At 47.6% G+C, this 22,928-nt stretch overlaps 2 protein-coding genes and 1 pseudogene across 2 annotated transcripts; 2 read left to right on the top strand and 1 right to left on the bottom strand.

The window, feature by feature from the left end:
• Positions 1 to 22: 22 nt before the first annotated feature.
• Positions 23 to 808, bottom strand: LOC125524075 (glycine-rich protein DOT1-like). Its single transcript, XM_048689146.1, has one exon. The coding sequence runs from the start codon at positions 792 to 794 to the stop codon at positions 216 to 218; it is 579 nt and encodes a 192-aa protein (XP_048545103.1). The 5' UTR covers positions 795 to 808; the 3' UTR covers positions 23 to 215.
• A 4,309-nt stretch (positions 809 to 5,117) lies between these two features.
• On the top strand, positions 5,118 to 6,026 carry LOC125523484 (putative glycine-rich cell wall structural protein 1). The gene has a single exon (XM_048688518.1). It carries the CDS (start codon positions 5,140 to 5,142, stop codon positions 5,740 to 5,742), a length of 603 nt encoding a protein of 200 aa, XP_048544475.1. The 5' UTR covers positions 5,118 to 5,139; the 3' UTR covers positions 5,743 to 6,026.
• A 16,017-nt stretch (positions 6,027 to 22,043) lies between these two features.
• On the top strand, positions 22,044 to 22,719 carry LOC125518436 (annotated as a pseudogene).
• The last annotated feature ends 209 nt before the right edge of the window (positions 22,720 to 22,928 follow it).

Genomic DNA, 22,928 nt, shown 5'->3' with positions numbered 1-22,928 from the left:
ACACAATTGCACCACAGTAACATTGACTATGACGATGTACCTTTTATTAAGTTTTTTCAAATACGTGCACAGAAATATAGAATATGCTTAAGAAGCAAAATCATGGATAATAGTAGATAAAAGTTTAGTTGCAACTTGTGACATCGGGGTGAAAGACATGTAGGCACTAGACCGAATTGAAGTCCATTTCCATATAATGATCGATGAAGAAGATTTTACGGGTGTCCATCACTGTTTCCGCCTCCTCCACCTTCGCCACCACCACTTCCACCATTTTGACCATTGCCTCTCCCTCCACCGTTGCCAGAAGCATTAGCATTGGCATAAGTACCACCAGACCAGTACCCATTGTTTGACTCACTAGCACCAGAGCCAGTGCCGCCACCATTCCCATAACCACTAGATCCATCGTAGCCTCTACCTTGTCCTCCGCCTCGACCGCCACCATGACCACTAGCACTAGAAGATCCACCGAAAGGGTCTGGACCAATCTGGGTCGAGCCTGAGCCCAAGGCAGATCCAGATCCACGTCCAGACCCACCATTTTTTCCACCACCACCGCCTCCTCCTCCTCCACCACCACTTCCATGGACGAACCCCCCATTTTCATCATTTCCTGCAGACCCAACAGCAGCCCCAGACCCTGATCCAGCACCATTGACGGACCCACCACCCTCTCCTCCTCCCGTGCCGGTTCCTTCGGAACTAGAGTATCTAGCTACCCTTGCAGCATTGGCTAACCCAGTGCCGAACAGGACAATCAAACTAAGAGCTAAGCATTTAGTGACTGCCATATCACGAGCTTTGCTAGAGTGCAAGATGAGATGTCTGCTAAACTCAAAGAATAGCATGGGTATTTATAGGACCAGAAGCCATGACTGGCTCTTTGTGTCAATGCTTCGTTGCATGGTACGCGGCAAGAACTCCCGTAAGAGATCAAGTAATATGCAAGTGGAGGCTTATACACAACTGGTGGATGGATCGGAGCTCTTTGCGTGCATTAGTGGATAAACATGTTGTTTATCTGATTAGTCTTCGTACACAAGTTTGCCTGTCACGAAGCTCGAGAGCACAGTACCACACACAGTTGATACGATTGAATGAATCTGTGAGTGAGATCGTCAAAAGAAAGATTGATCTCAAAACGAAATGTAGAGCTAGCGCTCCTACGGTCCTACCAACCTCTTGTACTGTAAGGACCTCTAGCAGTCTGCTCCTCGGTCAGGAAAAGGTCTTACAACAAACACACATATTTTCAGTATTTAAAGTGGTTTTTAATTGCGAGCATAAGTTATAGCTAGATTTCTTCTTATATACTCCCTTTGTAAACAAATATAAGAGTGTTTAGATCACTACTTTAGTGATCTGAATGCTCTTATATTTCTTTACGGAGGGAGTAACAAATAAAATAAACTTAGATTTAACCCATGCTTTTTTTTAGAAAAGGAGGATGACCCCCGGCCTCTGCATCTGGGAGATGCATACGGTCATTTTATTGATTATTCTCGAGAACCTTACAAAGTGTTACAACAATAAGCCTGAATCCACCATCTAGGCAACATATGTCACTACTCCTATCCATATGATGAAGGGGTGCTAACTGGACCACTACCCAGACCACTCACCTAATCCTAACATCAAAAGCCGAAATCCCCAGCCTAACCACATACCGAGTCTGGGGCATAAACCGGTCTGACGCACTCAAATGTGTCGTCTCCACCATCTTCCACTGGTCCATCTCCAAGCAGATTGAGGTGCCAACCTTGGCAGGCTCCTCCGCCATCAACGCCACCATGACGCCAAATGACGACCACCACCTACGCTAGAACATCGCCAAACAAATGGAGCGCTACCACAAGATGAAGATCAGCGGTAGAATAGATAAAACGCCGCACACATTGCCGCCGCCAAACACCTCACACGCACCACAAAGCACCCACCGTGCTTCCGAGAACCCCAGGCGACGCCTTCAAGAAGGAACGCCACGAAGGTACGACGCCGTCGCCGCAAGGGGAACTAGAGCTTTCGCCCAAATGAAGAGCACAATAAGAAACGGGATAGGACCTCGACAAGGCCTCCAAAAAGGAAACCGACGCCCACAAGGCGCCGCCATTGTCGTGGCCTCCGCCGACGGCCAAGAGTTTCCCCCGATCCCGCCCCCGTCCCATCCACCCGGCCAAAGACCTGGCCAGGGGAGCGCACGCAGCCGGAGAAGGCGTTGGACTTCATCGAAGCAGGCACGCCGGGTGACGGGGCACCCCGACCCACCGTAGTAGACGTCCACCGAGACCTCGCCACACGCACAGCCGAAGTCGCGGACCACCAGCTCCCACGGCCGTCGCCCGTCGAGAGGCCACGCCGTTCACACCGTCTGAGGCCGCCGCCCCGGCATCCACCCACCGCGCACATCCCTCAAAACACGGAGAACGACCCACACCGCCGCCACCAGGGGGACCACACCGCGAGCACCCAAGCCGGACGACAAGGCAGGGCCGCGCCGGCCAGATCCGGCGGATCTGGCGATCCCCGGCCCACCAGCCGCCAGAGAGGAGCCGACCCCGATCCCGGGTCGAGCCGGCCTGATCTGGCAGTCGGACCTTCCCAGGAGACCCTCACACCGGATCGGGAGGAGGGCTAGCGACAGCTCCACGACCGACGGCCGCCACAGAGGGCCTGTGTCGGCAGCCACCAGGAGCTGGGGAGGCGGGCGGTGGCGTCTGATGCGGGGTGGGGGCGCCTCCAACGTCGAGGCGGGTGCGCGGGGAAACCCCCCCCCCCCCCCCCCCCCCCCCCCGCGCGTCGTCCGCTCCAGGCGACTCGGGGGCGAAACCCTAGCCCGAGTCGCCTGGAGCGGACGACGCGCGGGGGGGGGGGGGGGGGGGGGGGATGGCTACGCGAGGTAGTTTTTCTTTGTGAAAGATAGGAATGTTGTTTTTATTCGTTAAGAAGGGTAAAAGAACAGAAAGCTGATGCACCATCAGGGATGAGATCTGAAACACGCCGCCAGCTCCACCCCCATCTCCCTTCCCAGCCGGCGCCACCTCCTACCTTTCCGTCCTCTCTTCCCCTTACCGGTGTTAGAGACTAATGGCTGGGCTAAGCCCCGGTGCCGGTCTATGAAGGTGGCGGCGGGGAGGTCTTCGCTCCGATAGCCTTCAACAGTGAGATGTTATCTATGAACGAATGATGTTCCCAAGAGTAGCATCGAGCCTCGAAACGGCAAGGCATGCTTGAAGCTAAGTCAGTATGGATCTAATTGATTGCTAAACTAAAGGAACGATCTATGTCGAAGATTCTCAATAGAAAATGCCTAGCTCTGGAACGATGGACGAAATCATACCTATTTGAATTGAAGAACATTCTGTAACCTTATTTTTGAGTGGGGAAGGAAAATAAGCACACAAGCAAACAATCATCTAACCATTAGTATGAACTCCTAGGGGCAGCTTGAGGCAAAGGGTATATGGTTGTGTAGCGGCGACAGTGGCATTTCTTGTCCACCTTGTGGTCTCTAGTGGCGAGACATAGGTGGTTGTGATCCTATCTGCATGTACGAGGGTGGCCATGGCGGCCTGCTAGGTCCCAAAATGCTGGTTCTCTGCTTGGGCGCGCGACTGCGTCGTGGTCCCGCGCTGCAATGTAATTATTGTGGCTAGACTAGAGGGTCTTGGATCTTCGAATCCGGCAGCAACGAGGAGTACGTTTTGCCAACCGGTTCTTGGGCCACAAGCGAGGACGATGGATCACGAGGACCCTGCGGGATTGCCGAAACATACTGAATTGGGATTTTGGCCATGTGAGTGACCTTCCTCCCTCGTCAACCTCCATCGCAACTTCATTTTTCGAGGCTTTGGTGGCGAAAGGCTATTGTCGCGGCTTGACTGTCTGCTTGTACGTGCATGGTATTCACTTGCATGGCATCTCATGTCAAGACCATGATACACATGTAGTTGCTGGGATCACGGAAAGTGGTGTTGTGACATCACATGATGACTTTGATTGGTGGTGCTTCTCGAGTACCCGATCTTGAGCTTCGGGGTGAAAACCCTAAATTTGACCTAGTTGGTTATATCTGACAATGGCGATGTTTTTGCATCGTTGCCTTGTGGACGACATTGCTTTGAGTTGATCTTCAGGGTGAAACATAGGATCTTGCCTTCTGTGGTTTGATCCAGGACCGGCGGTGCTTGAGTATCATTCCTTCTCTGAAGGCGTTGCTATTGAAGAACTTTTTGTTGTTGTGATGTCAAAAGATAGTTGGTGCAGATATGTTCGTTCTATAGTTTGTTGCTCGCTCTTTTGATCGCTTTGAATTTGTTTCTTTTTTGCTCCTCCGTCTTGGCATGGATTTGGTCTTGTATGACTTTGCTCTTTGCCAGCGTGCTTTTTTGTGTGTGTGCAGTGGTGTTGACTGTCTACATCCTAATTATATAGAGGCCGGATATGTGCGCATTTTGTTTGTTGATGCTTTACTTTAAGTCAATAAAAATCCATTATTTGTGGGAAAAAAACACAAAATTAAGGTGACCACAACCGACGACTTTGCATTTAAAATAAACAAGAATGGCGACAGCTTTAACAGTAGGATAGAGAGGAGCGATAAGAAAGAGTGCATGAGTACAAGGAAAGGAATGAGACTCTGCATCTGAGCTCTGGACGCCTAAATAAAACATAGTTCTTCAACTCCATTTTCATCTAACCAAGCAAATATACTAAGGTTGGACGATCCAAGATTCAAACTCATCGTAACTAATATCCATGACGATCTATGGAAATGCTTCTAGCTCCACTTGATTGTCAAACCGTTGAGTGCGGAGCACAACACGCAGTAGATTTCAGGTTTCCATGTACATCTTGGCACATACGTACGCATGTACAGCTCGACCGCAAGCTCCGAGGTCGTCGCTGCATTGTCAACCCAAGCTAGTTCATCGTTCGGCGCATGGAATCTTATGGAAGTTGCAGTCAACTTGATCAATCAGCTAGACAGCTCCAACTACTACTGAGCCAGTAACCAGCTAAAACTAAAACTAGAGCGCCCCTTGCTTGGGCTCGCGGCACTATAAGTACCCATGCAAACTTCCACGTACCCATATTCATCTCAGCATCCACTTTACAAGTTTACAACACACACCAACAATGGCTGGTATCAAACTTGTAGCACTTGGTTTTGTTGCCCTGCTAGTAGTTGGACTATCCAATGCTGCACGGGTAGCTAGATTGTCTAGTGCAGAGGGGCAAGGTCAGGGAGGGGGAGTGGGAGGTGGAACCGGAACCGGTGCTGGGGCAGGGTCTGGGGGTGGCGATGGGTCGGCTGGCAGTAGTGTTAGTACGTCTGGGTCGCCGGATCATGCCCGGGCTAGTTCCGGTGGTGGTGGTAGTGGTGGCGGCGGTGGTGGTAGTGGTGGCAGTGGGTATGGCTCTGGGTCAGGGTCAGGATCTAGCTCAAGTACTAGCCGTGGTGCCGGAAGAGCATGGATTGGCGGTGGGCGCACTGACGCCGGAGGTGCTGGCGGTGGTGGAGGTGCCGGAAGAGGAGACGGTGACCAAGGATCTAGTGGCCATGGCGACGGGTCTGGCTTTGGAAGCGGCTCCAGCAAGGTGGACAGTGAAGGCTATTATGGGGCAACTGGCTATGCTAACGGTGGCGGCAATGGTGATGGTGGAGGTCATGGCGAAGGTGGTGGATACGGTAATGGTGGAGGGAATGGGTCAGGTTATGGCAACGGTGAATTCCCTTAAATTGCTTCATAGATCAGCCAACTAAACATGGAGCCCGTAGTAGTCTGGTGATTTGTCCTTTTCTAGTTGTCTGGTGATTTGTCTTAGTATGGGACGTAATGTACGTCTCGTTTTCCACAAATCAGAATCATTTATCTTTGTGTACTGTGCAATAAGGAATAATGCTCCATCCTTGCTGAATGTGGTTACATTTAGAAGTTACGCATGCAACTTATGCGAAGATAGAACTATGTGTTGTACTTCATCCCAAAAATATAAGATGTGTTTTGACCTGTTAATATGTACTCCCTCCGTTTTAAAATATAAGACCAATTTTTATACTATCATAGTGACAAAAATAATCTTACATTTTAGGACGGAGGAAGTATTTTATAGGATACATCATGGATGCATTAGATTCGTATTAAAGGAATAATATTTTTTTTGAATTTTCAAGGGGGGGGGGGGAGTTTCCCCCACCTGAATATATTAATCAGAGGAGGCCCGGGGGCCCCGATGATTACAAGCAAGAGTCAGGACACCAACTGAAGAATTTCAGAGGGGGGGGGGGGGAACCAGACAACCCTTAGTTACCCTAAAGCCTGCATCCAAGTTTCAACATGGGCGCGGCAGGATTTTTTCAGGCGCCCGCGCCACAGCAGCGCGTCCTCCTTACAGGACCCAAGTAACCGCGCGAGAGAGGGACGCAGCCCCTGGAACACCACCGCGTTCCGGTGCTTCCATAAGTGCCAGCAGCATAGCATGGAGAATTCAGGAGCAGAATCGACTACCAAGCTCGCCGCCGAGGCCAGGTGATCCAAGCAGCTCACGCTCACCCCCTCGACGTTAACGCCGATCCGTCCCCAGAAGGATCTTGCAAACGGACAGGAGAAGATCATATGATCTGCACTTTCCAGCCCATCCTCACACACGGGGCATCCTGCTCCATCAGGCTCTAGAATGTGTTTTTTCAGCAAGACATCCCTTGTATGGATACGTTTCTGCACCATCAGCCAGCAAAAGAACTTGACGCGCGACGGCGCCCTCGTCTCCCACACGGAGGCGGCAAAAGGGGCCACCAGGCCACCAAACCTCAGAAGTCGGTATGCCATGGCCGTTGACAGGACACCGCGGGGTGTCAAGATGAGGAGGAGAGACCGATCATCCCCCTCTTCTTCTCTCACAGGCTGGGCCTCCATCAACGTCAGGACCACCCTGAGCTCGGTTTCGCCCGCACGCGTGAGGCGCGGCACGAGGTGTCTAGGCAGTCCCTCTTCTCGAGCCTCCCATACGGTCATCTCAGGAGAGACAGCATGTGAGAAGAGGGCGGGGAAGGCCACGACAAGGGTTCCGCAGGGCAGCCAGTTGTCGAACCAGAAGGAGACCGATCGCCCGTCCCCCACGGTGACCGTGGAGAGATCACGGTACAGAGGCATCAGCTTCATCAGGGCTCTTCGGTGTTCGCCCAGAGCGAGGTCACCACGCGCCAGGAGCGAACTTCCGTGAGCCTCATCCCAAACCCAGGCAGCCCATCTCGACCGTGGCCAACAATGCAGTCTATGAATCATTTTCAGCAGGAGGCAGTCATTTTGCACGGCAAGGCTGCGGACCCCGAGGCCACCTTCAGATTTCGCGCGACACACGCGATCCCAGGCCACCAGACATTGTGCACCCGACGCCCTTTCGGCCACATTCCATAGGAAATCTCTTCTCATGGCATCTAGTGCACGGAGCAGCTTCGGGGGGAGGAGCAGCGCGGCCATGGCATATGTTGGCAGGGCATCGAGGACAGCGTTAATCAACACCAGGCGAGCAGCAGGAGAGAGGAGGCGCGCCGCCCAGCCCGCAAGGTATTTGTCCATTTTCGCAATCATTGGGAGGAAATCTTCGAATCTCAGTTTCTTCCATGACAGAGGCAGACCCAGGTATGTTTGGGGGAAGGACCCAACTGCGCACCTGAGCGCACGGACCACCATCTCTAGCTCTGCAGCATCGACATGGATCGGGACCAGGGTGCTCTTGGTAAAGTTGATCTTCAGCCCAGTCGCATCAGCAAATATGTCAAGAATCCAACGGAGGCGGGCAGCCCCTTCCTCGCACGCCCGCATGATGATCAAGGTGTCATCAGCGTACTTCCGAGCAGCCCCTTCCGCGTACATCTGGCCCAGATTTGGCGGGTTTGCGTGGCTCCAGATCTGGGCGAGCGACCGCGTCCTACGGCCTCCCTCCCGCCATCCTGCGCTTCTGCGCCGGTGGTGCGTGCTGCCGGCTCCGGCTGGTCCAGCTCATGTGAGGGTGGAGGTGGAGGGGGTCCCAGGCTTCATGGCGGCGGCTCTTGCGGCCCCTCTTCTTGTGGCGTAGTGGGGGTGCTCCTCTCCCCTCCCAGGGCCTGCTGCGGCAGCCAGAGGTGACCCGGTCTTCGGATTTTGAGGCGAGGCGTTCGTGTTTGGCTCCGGGTGAAAACCTTGCAGAGACCTCGGTCGATGCCGGTGATGCGCGATGCTTTTTGGTGTCGTTCTCCTCCCTGTAGGCGCGTTCCTGAGGAGTCCAATTCACCCAAATCCCTCGAGTCCGGGGTCTCCGGACGAAAGTCCATGATCTGGTTTGCTGGATCGGGCGACGACGGCGTCGTGTACGTCGCTACCTCCTTGGAGGCGTCGTCTTGGAGACATTGACTGTGGGTGGTAACCGACGGCTTATGTGGTTGGTTGGCGGTGGTGGGTGGCTGATGGTGGTGGTGGTGCGGCCGGTTTGGGGTCGACAGTGGTTGGAGCCCCTCTTTGGCGGTGTTCTTCTTGTGCTCTTGCTCCTGCGCTCTTTAAAGGAATAATTTTGGAGATGGATGAAGAGATTATTTGAGAAGATTGTAACTTATATTCGGGCCTCGCTGCAGGGCAGCGTTTATTGTACTCAACTAGTTCAAATGCCCGTGCGTTGCAACGGACGAAAAATTTAAACATGCTCTATGTGGCGTTATGCAATACTTCTTATATCCAATTTTGGCTAACGTTCGAAATAAAGTTATAATGAGCATAGCATTTTGGATCATAAAATTCGGACGTGAAGAAGCCGCCTAAACGGCGTTTGTCAAGACCTAATTCAGCTCTGTACTTTCATCTGATGAAAGATTAGTTATGCATGGAATAATCTTTCAATCGATTATATTTTTCTTGTTAAAAACACGTTTTTGTAATCTGTAATTTTTATTTTTAAATAACATATTCTTATACACGTTTTTGTTGGAAAATTATATTTCATTTGTATTTGTTTTTTGCATTATTTTTAAGCTTGGCCCAAGCAGAAGGACTTGACGGACACACACACATACAACACGTACTCTCATCTCCAAAAAAGAGCATACAACACGTACTCTCTCTCTATTTTTTCTCAGAAAAAAAGTACTCTCCCTGATACTAAAAAAAGGCACACGAACTGGATCTCCCTTCCTGTTCCCATTCTCTGTCAGGGCAACTCCACCGCGCGATCCTATCCTATCTGGCCCCGTTCATTTGGAGTAAAAGGGACAAACAAGGCGGCCCAACGCGCGGAAGCAAACAGACTTTTGTTTGTTTTGTGTCCGCTTTTGACCCATCCGTGACCCAAGTTTGCGCCGCTTTTGGGGTGAAACGGACACCACGCGGACGCGCGCATCGTCTGCACGTGTGCTCCCCTGGCCCGCCCGTCCGTGGCACAGGGCGGGCCTTTTTCTATCCGCCCCCTTCCTCCCTCCGGCCGTACCCCCTCCACTCTTCCCCTCGCTGCCGCCGCCGCCACTGTCATTGCAGCCGTGCAATTCGGACGCGAGCTCGCCCAGCCCCTTCCCCTCGGCGCCGCCGAGCTACCCAATCACGGCCACCTGGTTTGCGCACCCGCCAGCCGGTTTTGGGGCGGATCCGGTCGGTCTTGAGCTCAGCCGGCTGTGGGAGGCCGGGCCGCGCCATGGACTGGCCGGGCACCTCGCCGGAAGGCCCTGGCAGGGCTGCAAGGCCACATGCAGGCAGTGGCTCCTCGTCTAGCCGCTCAGATCTGCACCGTCGGTGGTCCGCCGGCAGATACACGAATGGCGTTCGGCCGGGCTCGGTGCTTGCCCAAAAGCTCGCCGGCGCACCGTTGCCACTCATTAAGTGCGACCACTGTCCAAGGATGGTCGTGCGCCGTGTGTCTACAACGCCGGAACATCCCGGATATGTGTTCATCAAGTGCTTAAACGATGGGGTATGTGCTTTTTTAGCTTCGATTTATGCTCTAGATTTGACTAGTTGTGCTAACTTCAAATTTTGTTGTGGAGAATGATGCAAGTTTTGGTATTGAAAAAAAGAGTACATCGATATATTGATAGAGCGAAATTTAGTACATGTTCGTGCACTTTTAGCTAGTATAGAGGCTGTAAATGAGACAAATGCACTTGTTGCTAGATTAGAGGCTAGACACGATACTAGGTGTGAGGAAGCAACATCGACTTCTTATTTGAAGAAAAAAGGAGGATGCCAGATCGAGCCTCCTCCACAGATCAACAACGAGTGCATCGAGAGGCCCTAACCCAACTCAAGGGAACAGTTATGAAAGTTGGGTATTTTCTAACGGACGTCCGTTTAGGGTCACCCGGTAGAGTTGTCTCACTTCTCCCTAGTGGACAACGCCGCCCCCGCCGCTTCCCATCTTCTCGTCGTTCTCGGAGGACGAGGGCACGAAGAATATCGCTTCCGGTGGCTGCACCATCGCGCCCTCCACCCACGCCGCCGTATCAACAGGACCTTGCGCTGCTCCCTCTTATATCAGCTCCACCCGCGCCACCGTCGACGGCGCGGCTCCTCTCCGACGCCTATAGCGCCTCCTTGCGCGGCTGCAGCGGCTCTCCTGGCCGCTAGAGGAGGTGTGGGAGGCCGCTGCTACCTCGGCGTGGTCCTGCTCGCCGACGAGGAGGCCCTGCGAGGAGACGGCTCCACTCCTCCGAACTCCTCCGACCTACTGCTGCTGACACCATTGAGGTCCACCCCCCACTCTCGCCCTCTCCTCCTCTCTTTCCATGTACCGTACTACAGCAGCGAACTTAGTACTAATCTGCACAAAAGATTATTGAAGTTAATCTGGGCAATAACAATGCCCTCGACCCTCGTCCATCAACATTTTAGATGCAAATTTTAGGACTAACTGAACCATAGATTTGCAGAGCAGAGGGCAAGGAACTGGTTAGAAGGTTCAGTTATGTAACTTTTGGGAAGTACAGTTAATTATTGCATGATTAAACTACACTTGAGCACCTGTCCCTAGCAGCACAAAACTAAATGTAATGATTGCATTACTTTGTATGCTTTTCTGAATAAAATGCAGAATATAGAGATGATCTGAAATAAGAGAGGACAAACCTTGTTACTTGTTCCCGGCTGGGTGTCTCCTGTTTCTTCATAGTCGTAGATGTAGCTTTTATTCTGGTTACTTGTTGCCAAGTCTAGAAATAACATGCCTTCGTCGTCTGGTCTCCTTGCCGCTGCGTTCAACCTGTGCACCATGACCCCTAGCAGCTGCAGTTGGTGTTGATCCAGCTGTGATTGGTGTTGGTGGTGATGTTTGTTTCGTTCCTTGGCATCCATTAACGGAGAGTGCAACTCAAATGGCTTGCCTGCATGAGAGTTTTGGAATGTGTAAGAATATGTTATTTAATAAAAATAAATAGCTTGCCTGCACGAAAGTTTTGGAATGTATAAGAATCTGTTATTTAATAAAAATGAGATACTAATTAGGATAGATAAATGCATCAGCAACAATGGTTAGTGTACTATTCAATAAAAAAGTATAAACTAATTAAAATCGATACAAACATCAGTACAGGTCTTGAGCTCTTGAAAATTATGTAAAGAACAGTGACAGAATTGATGAACCATGAATCTATTTGTCTAAGTCCACATGGTTAGCATGCTAATGGTGTGCTAATATACTTTGTTTTTTTTTTTGGATTCTCAAGTGATCGTCTATCATTGCGCCGCAGACTGACAAAGGTGATGAAGAACTATGTAGTGTCTATGTGCCAACCAATCATCTATATATTGGTGGTATCTTTTTGGTGAACTCTGTGGAAATTATAAGGCCCAATCTGTCCATTCGAGAATTATATTGGTGATATCTTTTTGGGGAATTCTGTGGAAATTTAAGCTTTTTATCATTTCCACTGTTTTCTTCAAAAGAGAATTATTTGATGTCTTCTATAGCGACTCCTTTAAATGCTAAATCATATCAGCACTTGTGAATACTATATACTATTCTTGTTTTGACCTTTTTTTCATCGTCAGACCTTTTTTTTGTCTTCAAAAGATGACTTTTGTTTCTTTGTTTGTGCTATCTGTAAGTACCTCTGTGTCATATTCGGCACCATGGTTACTTATCCTAGTCCATCGTAGTTTATTTATCAGTTGTCCCTTCTGTATGATCTCGTTTCATAATTCTTGTTCCCAGAGCTATATTCCTGCTGTAGTAACTGTAATGTGAGGTCTGATGCTGTTGTGAGCTACATCCATCATTCTGTCTCCACTTAGACATAAACACAGTTAAAGTTGGATTATATTGCTTTTAACAACCATAACTTCTTGTGTTAATGTAATTCATTACAACTTCATTTTATGTCCAGCTACGAGACTGGTTGGACGCCTCACTCAATCATGCTACTCCATCGTTCATTCTCATACTTTCAAGTAAATTCTCTTGATATATTTCATAGTGGCTACAAAAGTACTGTTTGGGCTTGCACCCTTACTCATCTTTCTAATGTTGTCAGGAATTTTATCGTATCTGGGAGAATGAAACCTGAGGAGGCTGTTGTAGCAATATTGTCTTCTCTACCAGATGAAGTTGTGGATAGAGTTTGTACAGTATTGCCATATGAAGATTCAATTTCTGAGAGGAGGGAAAAACTGGAATTCCTTGAGATGCAGGAAGAACTTATCAAGGTGATATATATGTCTTACAAATATTAAAAATGGACTATTTTTACTTCATCTAAAATGCAACCATGATCTTGTCGTAGATATGAAACTCACATTGGTCATACTTCTGGTAAGCTAATAGTGAGTGGGGCATGTAGTCACTCTTCTGTTACTAATTTATTGTCTTGACTCAAAAGTCATTCATATTATGGACTTCTTTTGTCTGACACCCCATGTAACATACGCTACTATTACATATCCTGTCACGCGCTTGTTCTGTCATGATTGAAGCTCGATAATCTTTCCAGTTCATGCCCTCATGACCTCATGCATTTGATGGATTGGGAATCTGTTCATGCTTTATGCTATGAATGATTTTTTTCTTGAACTCTTGGCAACCTTGCATTTGTGAATTAATGCAATACTCTGTAGTCTCAACTGTAAAACTATCACCTCTTCTTGTCTGAACCACATCAATGTTCACACCGGATGGGGAAAATTGTATTAGTTTATTATCTTTTGTGTGCTTTAGGGACATCCATAATAAAATTTGTTTCATGGGATCTGTCAGCCCAGTTTTAGACTTTTAGTTGATAAATACCCGGTAAGTAGGTATCGGGATTTATGATCATCTGGACCCGATTATTTTGTTGTTTCCAACATAATGCTGCGAACATTTGAGAATTATTTGATGTCCTCTATAGCAGCTCCTTTAAATGCTAAATCCTATCAGCACTTGTGAATCACCTATATACTATGAAACCGGCTCTTCACTTTCCTGTATCTATATGCTGATGTAGATATCTTTAGGAATATATAAAATCCATGTCCTGACCGATGTATTTACAAGAATTGTCTTTTTTTTGTTGGTTTCTCGTATCTATATGATGATGTAGATATTTTTAGGAATATATAAAATCCATGTCCTGAATTGTCTTATTTTGCTAATGTATGTTCTCAGAGCATCTCCAGCCGCGCCCCCAACAGGCCCCTCCAAGGCCGTTTTTTAGCGCCGGCGTCGAAAAATCGGCCCAGTCGCGCCCCCACGAGCCTATTTTTCGCCGGATTGGGCCGAAATTGACGCGGCGCACCCAACCCGAACCCGGCACGCTGGGGGGCGCCCGGGGCGCCGGCTCAAACGTTTTGGCGCGAAAGAGTGGCGGGACCGGCGCGTCAGCGAGACGAAGGCTGGTCGTCCTCATCGTCTCGGTTTTCCCGCGGGGAATCAATGCCAGCATGCCATTGATTCACGGGCGGCGAAGTGCAGCGACGCCGCCCCGCCTTCCGCCACGCATGTCGCACGTGGCCGCCCCCGAGCCGCTATATAAGGCGCCCCTGGCCGCACTGGTGAGGCACCCATCCATCGGCAGTCCTCCCCTCCTCGCCGCCGCAGTTCCTTCCCTCTCTCCGCCGTTCGAGCCCCTCTCCCCCCCCCCCCCCCCCCCCCGGCAACCATGAGCGCGAGGTACCCCGGCGACGCGGCGGCGGCCAAGGGTTTTGGCCGCCTCTCGCTGAATGAGTGGGAGGCAAACCTCCTCCACGAGTCCAAATACCCCGCGCCGCCCGACGTAGCCTTCGGTCGTGGTGGAGGCTCAGGGCCGGCGGGGTCCCTGTCCCCCCTCTGCCCGTCCCCGAGACGCCCTATTTCCACGCCGAGATCGAGCGTGCGCGGGCGTCCCTGACGGCCGCAGAGCGGGCGCTCCCGGAGTACGCCGCCGACAACCACGCGGCGTGGGCGGCGTATTTCGAACGCCGGCAGGAGGAGCGGCTCGTCTCCACAAACAACGTGCCGATACCGCGCGGCCGCAACAACAGCGAGGGCCGCCGCCTGTGGTGGGGCGTCCCTGGCCGCACGCTCAGCGGCGTCCTCGCGCACGTCGAGGGCGGCAACGACCCGCCGCTCGAGTGAAGCAGCGCGCCGGGGCGAGGGGTCAAGCACGGCCGTGTTAAGGAGGAGAAGTATCGGCCGTAGTTTAGGTTTTTTTTTTCGTCCCTTTTATTTGTGTAAAAAACGGCTAAATTTCGCCGAAATTTGGCCGTGTTTGTTCAAATTTGACCGTATTTGTTAAAATTTAGACGAACTGTGGGGGCGTCTGGGGGCGACCTGGGGCGGCGGCTGGGAACGTGCTCGCCCCCATGCCGGAAAAAAACGCCGGCTCGCCCCCAAGCGGCGCTTTTTCGTGCCCTTGGGGCCGAACGGCTGAAGATGCTCTCAGTAGTTTTGAGTTATATCGCTTGTGTTCCTTTGCTGATCAGCATGTGATCACTCTTTAAGACTGTAGGATTAGTTGTTTTATTCTAATAAAATTACAATAGTAGGACAGGGGGCACAGGGCCATATACGCCTATTTTTGCCCTTAGAAGCACGAGGAGGTCATTGCTGATTATAAATTTTATTTGTACATTCTTGGCTCGTTGTTTTTGCTGTCAGCGGTGATACCGACGCGGCGACATGCAAAGCTGACTTGTTAAGAAGGATCAACCGAAGATTTGATATATATTGGATTAAGGGGATTGTACATGTATATTTATAGCAGCAGCAATTGTATCTATCTAAATAGGATCTGGAGTCTGTAGCCTGTAGGAGTCGGGCTTGCACTTTTGAAATTGTATGGAGTTTTTTGGGGGGGACGGAGTTGGTTTCGTCCCAGCTTATTTGCACGTATGTGCAACGTTTAGTTTCTGTCTTTTTATCCCATGAGCACTGCTATGCACACGATACTGAGCAGACGACATGTGCATGAGAACGCATCTGCTCCATCCATTCCATGCCAACAGTCGGCAGCAAACCTTTAGAGTGCATCGTGCACTGGTCGTGCACTTGTCCGTCGTCTGCACAGCAGTTCCGTTATCCCATCGAGTGCAACGTCTTTTTTCTGAATCCATCGAGCGCAAAGTGGGAGGGTCGGTTCATCGCAAAAAAAAAAAAAAAAAGTGGGAGGGTCGGTTGATCTATTTTATTTCATTTAGGATGCTACCTGTGCTTGGGCCGGTCCACCGCACCGAGTTAGCGTGGGCCATCGAAAGTTCCATCGCCAGGGTGTTCCTAAAAAACAATTCGATTGCTAGACCGACCAGATCAGATCGATCGCTAGGGTAGATCTATTTTTAAATCTCATCCATCGATCTCTGTGATTAACATAAAATTAACCGATATAACAGGGTGACGTATGCAGAATCATGAAAACCTCCTCCCTTTAATAATATTATTATTATATTACATATACATATTACATATATATATTATACTCCCTCCGTAAACTAATATAAGAGCGTTTAGATCACTACTTTAGTAATCTAAACGCTCTTATATTAGTTTACAGAGGGAATATTATAGAATTCCACTTTTTACTCTATAGTTCTGCATTTGTGACACATATTACCCTATTTAGTGCAACTTCTACCAAATATTTCATTTAGAAGATTTTGAACACAGTTTTACCCCAGTTTAGCACTTTGCTTGTTTCTGTTAGATAGTACCGGCATGTTACGCCGACGTGGCACGGTAAAATGCGTAAAGATCTGAGGGCATAATCGATATTCATGTTCAGATTTCTCTTACCCATATGTTCAAATCCTCCTCCTCGTCTTGATATTTTTAAACTCTGGTCAACACCTTACACCTTGCCCAATAGACACGCATAAAAAAACAAGGTTTCAAAGCTTTTAAAAGGGGTAATCTTGATGATTTTTCATTCGAGAGGGTAATTAGTGTCAAAAATGCATAACTAAGGAGTAAAAAGTGGAATTCACTCTATATTATACTCCTTCTGTGCTGAAATAGTTGTTGGAGTAGCTGAACTTCAGTTACTCCAGCGACAACTATTTTGGTACAGAGGGAGTATATTATTAGGTAAAGAGTAAAGAATAGTATGGAATTCTCGGGAGGCATGCAGGGACAGGGACAGGAGCACGCATGCATGCAACTGTTCAATTGCTTTAGGGTACATGTAGTCAAGATTTGTGAACATGTTTGATTTAAGCCATTTGATTACTGTAGGTTGGGTTCTATCCATACATGTTTTTGGCAGCTTTTGCTAGAGCAGCATCGCCATCCATCCCACCTCTAATGCCTTTTTCATTTCATCTTTATTTCAATCTACTATATCTTTTGAACCAAAAATCCAAATTAAGTTTTGTTTGCATATTTGTGTTCACTGCAACGAGAACTTTTGAAAAAGACCAATCTTGAATACATTTTGATAACTTAGTTTTGTTTTCCAAGTTCCAAATATTGTATTTGATAGTCGTAAGGTTAAGTTGTACCAAGTTTCGTCTGCTTTTAGGGTTTTTGGGGTTAGAGCTTAGGACCTAGGGTTCAGGGCTTAGGACTTACGGTTTATGGTTTAAGTTTAAGTTTTTGTAATTTTCTGAATTTATCGTCGTTTCTATCAAGTTTTAGTAGTTGAAACTTGTCTGGACGCCTGATAGACTCGCGGTCCACAAAGACATTGGATACCGCATGTGGGCAAACCAAGTTTTTAGTTTCAGTCTCTGAAACTTGCGATTTTGTCATTCGTTCGTACCAAGGTTGAAGAGTTGGAACTTAAAAAAGTTTCATAAACTCATCAAAACGTATTTAAAATGGATCTTATTTCAAAGCACTCATCACAAGAAACACAAATATGAAAACAAAATGTAAATTAAACTTTTGGTTCAAAAGATGTAATAGGTTCAAATTTGAAAGTAAAGCGAAAAAGCATGTGATGCGGGGTGGGTGGAGCTGCGAAAAGATGCACGCATGGACCCATCTAAGGTAATTAAAGGTTAAAGCACATGCAAAGATCAAACAAGTTTCTGAATCATGAAGCAATTGAATGGCCAAAAATTTGCGTGGCGCCCCACATATATGTCACAAATCCGCGTCCCAAATAGTATGGTGGTTTACCTCCATTGAGACTAGCCACAGTGGGAGTAACTTCAGCAGTGACATCGACTCCAACTCAACAAACTTGCTTATGTGGCAATAAGTTAATGAGGAGAGAGATAGTTTCAGTAACTTAGCTAGTTACTGTAACATCATATGTTCCAATGCAATATGAGTCTATAACCTAATAAATGAAGCTTTGCATGACACTACACTTATGTTACTACCCACTATGAAGGTAGTAATATAGTCTAGGGATATGTGTATGTTACTAGTGTATGTTACTCTCCATTGTGGCTAGCCTGATGTTGTTACTTGTTGTGAATGCGCGCCACGGCATGCCGCACAGCGCGGTGTACCTGTGGAGTGATGTCTAATATTTTCCAACAACCAGCGGAAGCTTTTCCTTTTCATTAAGAATTTTTCTTTGACTAGTTGATAGTAAAAATCAATCAAAAACCCACACATTGCAACACAAGCACACACCAACTTCGAGGCTGCGCACCAACTGCGCTCACGATAGTGCCACCAAAGGTGCCACAGGCTACACCCTACTACCACTACTAGGGAAAAGGCTAGCAGCAGCGCGGGTTTTAGACCTATAAGTAGCGCGGGGTGGTGCGCTATTGATAAGGCGCTACAGCTAACGAATAGTAATAGCGTGCCTCCACCCACGCTACCGCTAAATCGACTTAGTAGCAGCGAGTTCTAGGAGGAGCGCTGCTGGTAATTAGTAGTAGCGCTTCTCTCTGCCCGCGCTGCTACTATTATTTCGTATTTTATTTCTTTTTTATTTCATATTGTATTCTTACACCTTTACACAAATTTTCATACAACAGGAATTTACAAATTGTTTTTACATCATAATGAGTTATTACATCACGGGGTGAAAGAACCGTGTGGACTAGTTTCAAGTGGACGGACATCCACTTGAAACTAATCGGCGGTTCTTTCACCCAATGATATAATAAATATCATCATCATCATCATATCATTAACAACTTATCATCATCATATCATTGGTCACTAGTCGTAATCACAAGTACTCCTCACATCTTTAACTCTAACACATTGTATCACATAATAAACATATTGTACCTCATAGGACCTACTACATTCTCTTAGGACCTACTATATTCTCTAAGGTAAAATAGCAAAAAACAAGATAGCCCCTCGCTCTCCATTATGGAGAATGCAGATTATCCTGTCTTCAATTCTTGCCTTTCGCTTAATGTTGCTTCCAAGAACCTCCTTACGAATGTCCAAACATTTTTTCCACTCTTTGATTAGCATGTGTTCACCGGTTTCAGAAATTTGATATGCACAGGTGAGATCCGTAGGATGACCTGGCTGTAGGTTCAGAACTTCAAGGCGACCATTGTAATACATCAGATGAGGCACACAATCCATCGGGATTTTCTGTTGAAAAACATAGTAATAACTTCGTAGTTAGCAATGATGTACTAGTTTTAGAAGTATGCAAAAGATGCACGGATGTCGTAATAGTAAAATATCTTACCAGGGTATCTCCATAAAAGTTATCGTGGTTCAACACGTGCACTAGTGGCACGTATTCACCATAATTTGGAGGAGTTCGATAATAGGTATTGTGATTTTTCTCCTTATAAGTTAATTCGGAGCCATCAGTGTAGTGGGTTTTGTCTACCATCTTCTGCACATTCTTTAAAGATTCAAAATAAGCTGTCAATGGAAATAAGCTGTCAACTATTTTGAAATAAACAATATAAATTAGTTAATAACTATGTTTGAGAAACTCACATTGCGGTAGAATCAGAAGCGTATCAACAAGGACCCAAATGTCCATATTGTCTTGCTCGATGTCAGGATCACCAAGATCCATGCTGACAATCATACCCTCATAAAAATCATACATTTTGCAAAGTGCTTCCCAATTTTGGCAACCAAAATGGGTTACGCTCTGAGAATTGTACAGATTTACTTCAAAATCGATATCATGATGGGTCCTTAGGTGTATTTTCTTTGTTTGAAAATTTTCATGGTCTTCAAAACCCATCCTCTCCAAGACATAGCGTCTTGCATGGCATGGGATAAGCTAGTCGAATTGTAAAAGATGAAAATTAGACATTGAAATAGTTGAAGTCATGCTTAATTACGAAAAAAAACACTTGTCGTTGTTGCGTACCGTTTCAACATCGAAGGTCTCCTCGAGCTTAATGCTGAAGCGCCGATCTTCATCCAGCTGAACGAACCTGTCGCACATACCTCGATCATCGTGGCACCAACTGCACTCCCCCGGGAGACTGTCATCGTCCGAGTATGACATTTCCTACGTTCATAATTCAAAGATTAAACTTGTACATATTCTAGCACAAGTCATGCCAGAATTCACGGAAAAATCCGGCATGACCTTTGCTAAAAAAGGACATATCGAGCGCCTGAAATTTGCCGGAACGGAAATTAATCAACACTCCGGCAAAACATAGGCCACTCGGAGGTGTAACCAAAACATGAAATAATTGCTTAAACTAAAAAATAACACCAAATATGACATGTTCAACTAGTTCTATTAATTCAACTAGTTCTTACTAAATATAAACTTAGTATAAAAAGAAAAAAACTAGTTCTTTCTAAAAATGAAGTAGTTCAACTAGTTATTAATTTACTTACTATACTAGTTCAACTAAAACTTAACTAGTTCAACTAAAACTAAACTAGTTCTATTAATTCAACTAGTTCTTACTAAATATAAACTTACTATAAATAGAAAGAAACTAGCACATCTACTACTACTAATTAACATCTAACTACTACATCTACTACTAATTAACATGTACTACTGCTAATTATACAACTAGTTTACCATCACTACTAGTAATTAATATCCACTACTTCTAAAAATCATTATCTATGAACCCTAAATTAACATCTACTACTACTAAAATCATCTACTAACTAAGCAAAGAGAGAGGGGGTTGGGGAGGGGTGGGGGGCTTACAGAGGGAGAGACGGTGGCGGGGAGGTGCTCGGCGACGGAGGGGCGGCGAGGGCGGGCTCGGGATCGGGAGGGCGGCGGTCCTGGGCGGCGGGCTCGGGCGAGCTCGGTCGAGGGTGGCGGCGGTGAGGTCGAGGGCGGTGACAGTGTGGTCGAGAGCGGCGGCGGTGAGGTTGAGGGCGGGCGGCGGCGGCGGCGGTGAGGGCGCAGGCGCGCTCAGGCTCGGGCGGCGGCGACAGGTAGTAGGGGAATAGGCCGGTGGGGGGGAAGAGGAGGACTTAGCGAAATTTTAATGCGGGGGGTGGTTAACTCGAACTAGCAGTAGCGCACGTACAGAAGACGCGCTATAGCTAACTTATCTACAGCGCGTTTTGGGGAAAACCACTACTGCTAATGGAAGCAGTTATTTCTTTTGTTTAGTAAAAACATCAAAAATATACATTGGTCATCATTGATCTTTTTGTGTATAATCTAAATAGTCAACATGAATCCTCACTGTACCTGTATAGGTACAGGCGAGGATTCATATTGCAACCACAAATCATACACATATAGTTCAATGAAGACCAAGTGCTCGAGATAGGTTGAGAAGCAACATATTTAAGGTGGTAAACACCTTGTTCGCTTAGCAGTATGGGACTAAACTTAATTAGTTGCGGTCATACTTAGCAGCAGCGAGTTTTGAGCAAAACCGCTGCTACTAAGTTCTTTAGCAGTAGCGCGTCCACGGGAAGGGCGCTACTACTATATCTTTCATGGAGGCAACACCGTGGCAATTATAGTAGTAGCGCTCTTTTCACCTAGAGCGCTACTGCTACTCAATCATTAGCAGCGCTCTTTTCTAAAGCTCGTTGCTGCTAATTAGCAGTAGCGTCTATTTTTAGACCGCGCTGCTGGTAAGATTCTGTGTATAAGATTTTCCCTAATAGTGTACCTTTGTCCTGGTTTATAAGTCCCCTTTATATTTTGTGTCAAATTTTAACAAAATATTAATGCATGTCATTATCGGATTCATATTTGAACGCAGTTTCCAATTATATTATTTTTATGACATGCATTAACATTTTGTTAGTTAAAATTTGACATATAGAATACAAAAGGAACTAATAAACCAGGACGGGGTAGTACATCACAATGACGGAGCCACTGCTCCAGCTGGCAAGAGGCGCAGAAGATTACCCTCAAAGCACGCCGATGAGGTGGGGTGACCGATGCAAATCCTTGGGGAGTACATCAATTCTAGGCCATTGGTTCAGTTTGGTCTTAGTAATCGTGGCAACCCTGGAAATCGAAGGGGGCATGGTTGGGCAATGAATTTCAGTACAACGACGAGGTTTTCTTTGGAGCGTGCTAGCCAAGTTATCTATGGCAAAGTACTTTATTTTTTTTATCATACAATTGCTTAATATTTATCTTGAGATCCATGCGCACAACTACACAAGGTTGTAGGTGAACCTTCTCCTTGGCCTATTCCAATGTTTAGCGTACAACCTTTCCTGGTTTTTGAAGTTTTGTGTTGCTAACCATTGCGGTATACCTCAAACATGGCGAAATAACGAAGGCCATGGCAAGGTGAACATGCTCCTTTGAAGCACTAGGTGTTTGGACGTCACCTTGCCATCACCTATAAACCTAAGTCTGGAATTAGGATGATACTTCACGATCCAAACTAGATCAAAGGAATAAGAGGCATGGTGGCATGAGCAGTAACACTTGAGCGCAACGACGTCCTTCTTCAAGCAGCTGGTGCAGTGACTCACGTAGTACCATGACGGTCTCCACCTCTAATTCCTCGATGCCATGGATTGATGGGAAGTTGAGCGCTCGATGCGTGATGAGGCATGGTATCGGTAGGAGGCTGACAAGTTCACGCGTGAGGTTGTTGGTGCGCGCTCATGACCGTGCCAATAAATACCGCCACTCGGGGGTCCGCCATCATCGCCTACCAAGCTCTCAGGGAAGACCATCACCCTGCCGCTGGCCAACACATCCTTGCACATGTCAACGGGCGACGCGGTGAGACAGGACGCCACCGGCGTCCGCAGAGAGCTCGGTCCCTTTGACTACAGTGACACAACATTTCCGTTGACACACTTGTCATTGTAGTGGCCTGGCACGAGGTGGAGGCGCTGATGTCGGTGCGGTCAGGGCTAGAGAGTCGGTTCCAGGAGCCCAGACTTTAGGGACTGTTGTGGGAAGAGGTGAGTAAGAACATGGCGGCGATGTGGTATGACGGTTAGAGCACCACATGGTACACGCATAGCAAACAAGAAGCGTCCATGAAAAATCGCCTCGCGTTGCCTAGCCCTGGGTGACTCGGGCATGGCTCACAACCCTTGCACCACCATCCAGGGCCGGTCCATGGATAAACGGGGCCCATGGGCAAGACAAGAACATGGGGCCCTTATTGACACAAAAAAGTTCAAATTTTATTTATTTTAAAAATTAG

This window comes from Triticum urartu, chromosome 7 (assembly GCF_003073215.2).
Source record: "Triticum urartu cultivar G1812 chromosome 7, Tu2.1, whole genome shotgun sequence".
Taxonomy (NCBI): domain Eukaryota; kingdom Viridiplantae; phylum Streptophyta; class Magnoliopsida; order Poales; family Poaceae; genus Triticum; species Triticum urartu.
Note: the sequence above shows the minus strand (reverse complement) of the source record. Positions and strands in the feature narration are given on the sequence as shown.